General features: G+C 32.0%; 1 protein-coding gene across 1 annotated transcript; it reads right to left on the minus strand.

Annotated features, from left to right (window-relative positions):
- Window positions 1-2,703: 2,703 nt before the first annotated feature.
- On the minus strand, window positions 2,704-5,967 carry DIN9 (Mannose-6-phosphate isomerase, type I). Its single transcript, XM_079031147.1, has 5 exons — window positions 5,457-5,967; window positions 4,615-4,782; window positions 4,367-4,546; window positions 3,979-4,245; window positions 2,704-3,141 (listed from the first exon to the last, which is right to left on the minus strand). The coding sequence occupies exons 1-5, from the start codon at window positions 5,760-5,762 to the stop codon at window positions 2,803-2,805; spliced, it is 1,260 nt and encodes a 419-aa protein (XP_078887273.1). The 5' UTR covers window positions 5,763-5,967; the 3' UTR covers window positions 2,704-2,802.
- Between the last annotated feature and the right edge of the window lie 3,845 nt (window positions 5,968-9,812).

Below are 9,812 nucleotides of genomic sequence, written 5' to 3' on the forward strand. Positions count from 1 at the left end.
AAGTATAATTTGGGCTGGGCTTTAAAGAACTGGTATAGGCCCATTTGGTTGTATACTAGTGTCTATTGGGTTGGGTCGATTATTTATGAATTGGATACAAAGAGTTTGGGATTTGGGCTACTTTAATTCGTATATTTAACAAAAATTAATATATATGATTAGAATTGGGCCCTTGAACCATGACCAAAATGTTTCGGTTTTCGGTTTAAACGTTTATCAAATTGGTCATAGATGGGGCCGAAGAAAAGCAACTATGGGTCGGGCCAATGAAAATATGTTTTTTATTAAATGTAATGTTTTTAGTTGTTTTAAAACATGTTTTTTTATTATAAAATACAAAAATGTAAGAAATTTAAAAGTCATTGTCTTCGATCTTAACATCTTTGTTGTTTTAGTTGCTTTTATTATCTTTCAGTCTTATTGTGGTCTAGGTTTTGTTCTTTTTAGTGACACAACTCTACCATTAATTATTGGTTGTTTTGTCTTATCTTAATGAAATGATATTGAGATGTCATATAGTCATTTAGTGTGAAATTATAGATTCTATGAATTTGTAAAAAAACTTATAGGTTCAATTCATCTTTCATTTCACCATCTCCAAAAAAAAGTGATAGCCTTCGGCTAATAATTAATTTTGTAGTGACACGTTTATGATGATATGTGTGGAATTGTAAAGATCAAGTAAACATGAGGAATACAAAAAAAAATTAAATATGTTTAAGCTCTTATTAGATCTAGTAATCTATTACAAAGTGGGTCTTGCAATAATTCTTTCACTAGTTTAATCTTTCAAATGAGTCTTACATAAAATGGGAGCTACTCACTTCCTATTTATTGGAAATGTTAAACTCATTACATATCACAAAATGATAAGCCACATCTAATGAGAACTTTGCACCCTTAACATTTTTCCCCTCAATGTTAGGATTAGAGTCTCGTCTTTAATTTCCAAAAAATGATAGAGGTATATTTAATGTTTATTTTTGTTCGGCAAGAATTGGGCCCTTGAACGAGGCCTGGGTTTACTTGCTCTCTTATGACCAAAATGTTTCGGGCTTCGGTTTAAACGTTTATCAAATTGGTCGATGAGGCCGAAGAAAAGTAACTATAGGTCGGGGCTAGGAAAACATGTATTTTTTTTAATGTAACGTTTTATAACCAACTGAAAAGAAATTCATATTATTTGGTTATAAAGTAAGAAAAGCTAAGAAATTTAAAAGTTATTGTCTTCATTCTTATCATCTTTGTTGTTTTAGTTGCTTTTATCGCCGTTCGGTCTTATGGTGGTGTAGGTTTTGTTCTTTTTAGTGAAAACTCTACCATTAATTATGGATGGTTTTGTCTTTATCTTCATGAAATGATGTTGGGATGTCATGTTGTCATTCAGTGTGAATTATGAATTCTATGCAGGAATTCTATGAGGCTGAAAAATTCTTATAAGCTTCAATTCGTCTTTCATGTCACTAACTCCAAAAAGAATGATAGCTTTAGGCTAATAACTAATTTATGATGTATATTGGGGTTAAATACAAAATTATTTCCGGACATTTGGCAAGTAGACTTGCTCAGGTGGTATATTGAACAGTTAGCTTTCATGAAGAGTTGTTGAATTCTTGATGGCCCTTTAATGGTTAATAAGATAGTTGATTGGTACAAAAAAAATGTTGCTGATAAAGATTTATGACTCCTTATGTTGGGAGTACTTGGATGAGATGTTACTTTTTTCGGGGGTTTGGGGTTTTGGTAAAGAGGGCAAATAGGTTTGGTGGATTTAAGTTTGCTTATGGTCAATTAGGTCGTATGTGTTGTTTAATGACAACCATTGGTAAGATTTCCAACCTGAAAGAGGCTTGATAGAAGGAGAACCAATGTTTTTTTTTCGTTATGGAAGGTCATCATGTGGTCATTGAAGATGTTATAGTTGTGAGTCGAAAAGGTGGGGAATGGTGATTTGATCATTTTCATGCCTTTTTTATGTGAATGATATGCTTTTCTTGGGAGAGTGGTCAAGCGAAGACTTATCTAACAGGGTTTGGATGTTAATTTATTTTTACTTGGTTTATGGCCTTAAATTGAACATTAGCAAATCAAATCTTTATGGTGTTGGTGCTTCATTCGATAAAGTCGGTAATTTATGGGTCTTACAAGTAGCAAAAGTTGGGAAACTTCATTTCCTTTATTTAGGCATTTTGATGGAGTGAATATGGCCATGGTGCAAAGGTTGGAAAAAGATTATTGACAATTTTCAAAAAAAAGTTATCGGAAACCCATAATTATTTCCATATGTAGTACATGGTTCATTTATTTGGATATTACTTTGCCTAATGTTATCGGCCATGGGGTGTGTTGTTGACCTCAGTTTTGAGGACCCTTGGGATTTATTTCATTTCTTTGGATATTACTTTGCCTAATGTAAACATGGTTCAAGATTTGTTTGATTGGGTGGATTCATTTCGGTTATCTCGATCTAGAAAAAAGCCAAAAAGGAGTCCTCAAACTCTTCAAATGGTGGGGTGTATCTTCTTGTGGTGTTGTTTTTCCGAAGGCTTCAAAAGTGATACTCAAAGAAGTGATTCTATTTTTTATTCAATTGTCAATCATTTGTATAATTGGTTTGTTTATAGTCGTACACTACTTTCTTGGTTAACTAAACTTCATGTCTTCAAAATCCAGCCAATACAATTCATTTGTAATACACAAGTCTTGATACGATGTATAATCTCATTTATTTCATTTAATATAACTTTTGTAATTATCAAACCATATACAAAACATGAGTCATTACTATATCACATAATAACGTTATATCATCGGTGTTGTGTTCATAAGAACCTTATTATTGACTCCAGCTCTATACAACTCCACCTTTGATTCGGTACTCACACAAACCTCAGTTCCAGCCGGTGCAAATAACGCGGAACCTTCCGACACTGATACTGACACTGATTCTTCCGATGATGATGTCAGCATTGATCCTTCTCCTGATATAACCACAAAAACTGCGGGCCCCGGGACAGCTGGAAAAACAACCGTCGCTCCTTCGGTCAACACACACCGGTCAACCTCAAACTCTTCAAATGGTGGCGTGTATCTTCTTGTATATGGATTTAAAGGCACCCCTTTCAAGATTTCAGGTAACCCCTGATAGATTTAATTTAAAACATAAATTTTTTTTTTTTATTATTATTGTTATTTTTAGTATTTGTCTAGATGGAAAATTAAGAAAAACCATATTTTGGTGCAGTTTAAGTGTTTAAAAACACCAAGACCATCTTCTCAACCCATTACACTTTTTTTTTTCTTTTCTAACTTTTGATGATTTTCAAAACAACCCTTGTATTTATTAGTTTTTTACAAATTGGACCCAGATACTTTTATCACAAGAACTTTATGAATTACATTATTAAAAAAGTATAACCAATTCAATATAAATAATATTTTATTGTTTAAAATCAAACCATAAAACTTTCACACATTTTTCCATAGAAATTTTTTCAAATTATCCGTTTTTTCCTGTTATATCAAATTTCACAAGTAATTTTTTAATTTTTTTTATATTGATATTTTCCAAATTAACCAATATTACAAGAACTTTATAAATTGTATTGGTAGAAAACTATAACCAATTTAATATACAAAATACTTTATTTTTTCAATCAAACCATAAAAATAAAAATTTCACACGTTCTTCATAGTAATTTTCCAAATTAACCATTTTGTCCTGTTATATCACATTTCACCAGTAATTTTTTTTTTTTTTTTTTTGTATCGAAAATTTTCCAAATTAACCAAAACCGGTTAATTTGGGGAAAAAAATATCTGAAACTTTTATGGCTTGATTGAAAAAAAGACAGTATAAATGATTGTTAAACAAAAAAAAAATTCCCAAAATACAATGGTTTTTAATTTTTTACATGACATGACCATTTGTGAATTACCCAAAATACCCTTGAAGAAATATAGGGATTATGAAGTAACCTGATTATAAGTGAGCATGGAGCAAAGTATTTTTACGTCCATATACTTTGGAGTAAGGCCAGCACGAACAACGTTGTCAGAAGCAGCCATGCATTCGACACACTCACCGGTTAAATAGGCGTGGGGCTCATTTGCTCCGATGTATAAAGCTTCACCAGGGTTTAATTTTAAATGGTTAAAAAGTAAGGCGGCTAAAACCCCAACATCATTAGGGTATTGTTTCTCAAGCTTCAACACCAATTCTTCTTTACTACTTAACTGCCTTATCTAATAATAATAAACAAAACAAAAAAAATAAAATCATTTGTAAGTAAACCCACCACAATTTAATACAAGTACCATTTTAAAAAAATGTTAAAAACGAGAATGATGATTAAATAAACCATACCTCCTTTTCCATATTTAAACGAGTAATTAATCTTGATAATGTTGTGGAAATTGTCTCTCGATCAATTGACATGAGTTTTGTAAAAATTGACCAAAGAACTCGATCTTCTTTCACATCCCGATTTTCATTCCCAATCACTTCATTAATTTCTGGAACACTTTTAAGCACAAGATCAAGTTCCTATAAAGTTTAAAGGAAAATTATGAGAAAGTAAATCATAAAACGAATAAAAAAAATTAAAATTTTACCTCAGAACTAATGAACCCACATAAGGCTTCAAATTCAGTTAATGCTAAAGCCATTTCAGGCTTATGATTTGCATCTTTATACATATTTGGTTGCAGTTTATGAAGGATTCCTGCTAATTCTTTATCTGGATGAGCTTGAATTGATAATGATCGACCCACTGAAAGAACCTGATACACGTGTACAGTGGATTTCTATTAATAGTAAGGCAACAAATATATATAACCCAAATAAGGAAAGTAAAAATTAGTGAAATTGGAAACTGCAATTCTACACGTTATCATAATTGATCATTCTTCTACACGATTCTTAGCTGGAGGTGAGCTGTGGATATCTATTTGTTACAGATTTTCTAAAATTAGGTTTCAAAGATTCAAGATTTTGGAAAGCTTGTTGCAGATGAATGTGAGAAGCCATTTTTGACCATTTTATAGATTATTAAACTGATTTCCTAAAAGGGTATTCGATTATAGACCACTTTGTTAATCGTTATCAATCTTACAAGCAATCATTCAAAAAATTGATTGTAAATTGGGAGTAAGTAAGCATAAAAAGGAAGAAAAGGCGTCAAATTTGATCATGGAATCATAGAAATGATGTGATTGCAATTTGTAAGTGTTCTATAGAAGAATAAGAGTCGTTCGCTGTATAAATGCACAAATTGTAGAATCCTAATGTCGTAATTGTAGGTTTTTATCATTAATAAACAAGAATTAACTGATCAATTTCATGTTCCCTTTCGTGATTTCATAAAATTCGAATACGTTGATTCCATAAACAACAGATACAATTAGAAATTGATCAGAAAAACGACATGGAGGAGTAAGGGATTAAAATTAATTACCTTTAACAAGAACGGAAGATCACGTCCCCACTTCTGAACAACAACATCACCCAAAACCTTAGGGTTTTGCAAAATCCAGTTCTTCAAACTCACATTATCAGTCTCTTCAACAAACGAGGGTCCAGAAACATGAGTACCAATCCAAAACTCAGCGTAATGCTTGTTTTCCTCAATTTGACCCCCACAATTCCTTTCAAACAGCCTAGCAACCCTCGAATCGTAGCCAATTCGACCCCAATCGTAGTTTTGAACAGAACATTTGAGCTTCACAAGGTGTTTTTCGGGGTTGTCTCCGTTAACCTCCATCGTTCGTTTCTGGAGATGGAAAGATTGTTGTAGATATGAAGAAATGGGGAGGTGTAACCGCTTTTTAAAGAGAAGTAGAGAGAGGGAAAAGTAGAACTGAGAATGTCAATGTATGTGCGTTTCCATGAATGACGGTGGCATTTTGGAGTTTTGAAGTCATCGTTTTCTTGGGAGTACCAAAGAGATTTGCATTGGAAGACTCATCTACAAGTCTACAAGAATGGTTGAGATATTTGCTGAAATCATCTTTTAGGTTTAACACCATAACCAAATTTGCACCTCCTAGATTGGGTTTTGACATAAATAGACTATAAAGATTTTTAGTATAAAGGGGGTTAAGCAAAAATGTTTGGATTTGTTTATTTGGTGGTATTTAAAATCTTAATGATTGTTTGATATACATTTTAACTTGGGTCGATAAGAGTTTAGCTTTGATTTCAAGATTCAAACCGTTAAAAATCTTTGGTTCGGTCTTATAACATGTTATATATATATGGTTGTGTATACTGTATAACTCAATTAAATCTAATTCGATCACCAACTATCAAATAACTTCTAAAATACAATAATATACTTGATTGTTTTGCGGTGGTTGACAAAGTTTGATACTTTGATGCGAAATGGGCAAAGGTTATATCTACATATTTAATGTTGATTATATATGTAAATTGTAAAACCAAAAGTTATATTTATATATTAATTACGAAGAGAAAAGTGAAGAAAATATAGTTGAATGTGATATATTTGATATATTAAGGGTTACAACATGGGTAATAGGTAATTTGGTTTTTTATTAATAATACAGATTTTTATAAATTAAAAAGAACAACTCATTAAAAATATTTATTTAAATTGATATATAATTTTATATAATAAATTAATAAACACTTAATAATCTTTTACCACCTCTAAATAATTAAGTTTTGATTTCATAAATCATAATTTGTTGTAATCAGATGTCAACTTTAAACAATTATGCATTGGATTTTTTTGTACATTGAAGTATTCAATTTGGAATGTTTGATAAAAGGTCACTTTAGTTTACTTTTTATGTTTTAAGAGTGAAACAACCAATTTGAAAGAATCATGTTGGAATTTGTGGGAAAATGTCATTGAGGCTAAATGTGGAATTACATGACCATGTTTTATGTTAAACAAATGATTGTTTCATTATTCAACTATGGTTTTTCATGTTTATAATAAGATAAATTAAAAATATATGATATGGTTTGTTAAAATTAGTTGGTATTTAAAAATTGAAAGCCAAGACCGGCTTTTATTGGTTTAAAAGTATTCAACAAAAATAATTTTAATTTTTTGAAAAATGTAAAATGTAATTAAACATAAAATATAATCTTAAAAGCTTCTAAAATCTATATGAGAAAGTTTTTAAATATGAAGTTTGTTATTTAAAATAAAAGTTTTAAACTCGTACTCTTGCATAAAATTTGCTCTTTAAATTGAGATTCTCTTTAAAACGAGCAACTTCTAAAATCTTTCAAAAGGTCGTTGTCTAACATATTATAATATTCTATTTGTATATTATTTTTGTTGGATTAGGTGTTTAAGCTCATAATTATATTTGGTATGCACTTGACCCGATAGTAGCATGGTCCTTTGAGTTGCTTTCACCATAGCAACTTGATTGGATGAATTATGAAGAAAAAGGTTAATTATGATTTATTAATATATTATGTGAATAATAGATTAAAAGAGAAATCATATTATTTAATTAATATTGGTCAAAAATTAATTTAGAATTAATTTTGTGGTCAAAATAGGTTTATTGAATTAAGGGGACTGATATTGTAATTATGTGATAATTGTAATATGGGTTGAGGAACCCTAAGGATACGGGTAGGCGAAATCCTTGTGGAAGCCCACTGGATTTCGTCCATGGTATGGATTCTAGAAGATTCATGTATGCTGCTTAGGGCTTAAGCAACCTGATTAGGTATTTGACTTAAACCCTAATTCTTCAGCTATATAAGGACACCCTTGGGCACCCCAAATCGGCTACCAGAAACCTTAGAAGGATCTTAGAGCCGATTTTGAGCCTCCTCCTCCTCCTCCTCCTCTCTCTCTCTCTCTCTCTCTCTCTCTCTCTCTCTTTCTCTCTCATATTCTCCAACTTGCTTTTGGTGTTTATGATCGATTAGAGGTATTACACTTATGATACTAAAGCTCTCAAAGGTTGAAGATCTTCAAGCTACAAACAAAGGTATCATTCTAACTTGTTTATTATGTCAATTTTGAAATATACATGCTAGATCAGGGTTTATAAGCTTTGGATGATTAATGCATGTACTGTAGTGACAAAGAACATGATTTGGCATGCGGAATTAAAGCTTGCACAATTAAACATTGTGATTTGGGTGTTTAAGAGATATATTGAATGTATATGGTGTTTACAAAAAAGATCTAGATCTAGACTACATAATTAACACACACTTACACACTCACTTCTACATCTCTCAAGCACACCTCTACAAAGTGGTATGAACCCATTATTTATAGAGGTGTTTACATGTCTCTCTCTTACTCTCTAAAAAATTGGTCTAAAGGCTAAAGCACCACATGCAAGTGGGTTTTACAAAAGTCAAACATTTACAAAGTCATGAATGAATAACTTTGCACCCCAACATTCTCCCCCTCAAAGTTAGGAATGAATGACCCACTTCAAATCTTCCAAAATCTACGCGGTTCGAGCCTCAAAGGTGACACATGTCCAAAACAAACTTCAATTTTCAATTCTTCCATGACTCTTCAATTTGGGCTCTAGGATGTGAGACCATACAAACCAAGCAACAACGAATTATTAACTCCAAATAATCACCCTAAAGTTGCGCATAAAAACACACCCCAAAAATCTTCAATAATTCCAAACCCATTTCGAATACATCACTTCCGAACTTCCAATTGCATCATCTCGTAATCTTCAAAACTTCAAGATCACTTCGGTCTTCAAATCCGCGTAATATGAAAAATTCAAGTTCAAATTTCCATATAAAACTTCTCCCCCTTTTTATAATCGAAATTTGTTTATAAAGCTCTAAGGAAAAAGAACGTGCTCTATTCGGAATTTTTCATGTTAAAACTCCCCCTTAACATGTGGCATAAACATTGTGCTTCAATCCGGAAAATCCAAAAAATAATGAATTTTTATCATCGTTCACGGATTGCCTTTGACAAAATTTCTCAAAAATGGGTAGAAATTGTCAATTTCAAAATTTTGCAGTGACCGTTGCGCCAAAAACAGTCAAATATGCGAAACACACCCCCATTTGCGAAACCGGGTAGAATGTGTAAATTCGCACAAACTGCATGGACCAGATTTGAAAATATTCCAATTTCTCAAAAATTTTACCCCAAATGCGAAAACTGGGTAAAATTTGCCATCTTGCGAAGACTGCAGGGATGCGAAATGAAAATTCTGCATTTTTGTCATTTTATAATCCCATTTGGGAAGTTGGACCAATTATGTCATTTCATTGAAAGTTTAGAGATGCGAATCGACACTTTTTCTTTCTTCTACACTTGTTACCAGATTTGCGAACAATGAACAACCATTCACAGATGCGAACATGAGCTTTGCAAATGACCTTCGCATCTGTAACCCCAAAACATAAATGTGACCACAAATGCGAAATCAATTTTAACCATGTATGCGAACTTTTGTTTGACCATCAACCCATTAATCCAATTGCGAATCTTGAACATCAACCACAAAATTTCTCCTTCATTCGCATTTCATTCACCAAGACTTTACACTTCGCATTTCATTCAACAACCCAAAACCTTCACTAGTCAATCAAATCCAAATTTTCCCATTCCTGTAGATGCGAACGAACACACATACAACATACAGGCAAGAAATCGACTCCAAATCATATGAAATCAAAAATCAATTCACCAATCAAGTTCCCTTCATTCAAACTCCTTGACCCATCGATTCCCAAATTTGAGTTCTGTTCATCGCTTTTTCTATCACAGATCGTCGATCCGATGTCCAAATCAATTGTCTAATACAAATTCCTTTTTTTTCAGATC

This window comes from Lactuca serriola, chromosome 3, assembly GCF_051521515.1.
Source record: "Lactuca serriola cultivar US96UC23 chromosome 3, Lser_US96UC23_V15, whole genome shotgun sequence".
In the NCBI taxonomy this organism is placed as follows: domain Eukaryota; kingdom Viridiplantae; phylum Streptophyta; class Magnoliopsida; order Asterales; family Asteraceae; genus Lactuca; species Lactuca serriola.

Bases quoted from the DNA above. Each gene is read 5' to 3' on its own strand.
- DIN9 (XM_079031147.1), bottom strand. From the start codon at position 5,762: ATGGAGGTTAACGGAGACAACCCCGAAAAACACCTTGTGAAGCTCAAA. The intron at 4,783-5,456 runs GTAATTAATTTT...CACGTGTATCAG, and splicing joins ATCTTCCGTTCTTGTTAAAG to GTTCTTTCAGTGGGTCGATC. The intron at 3,142-3,978 runs GTTACTTCATAA...TAAATCTATCAG, and splicing joins CCATGCTCACTTATAATCAG to GGGTTACCTGAAATCTTGAA.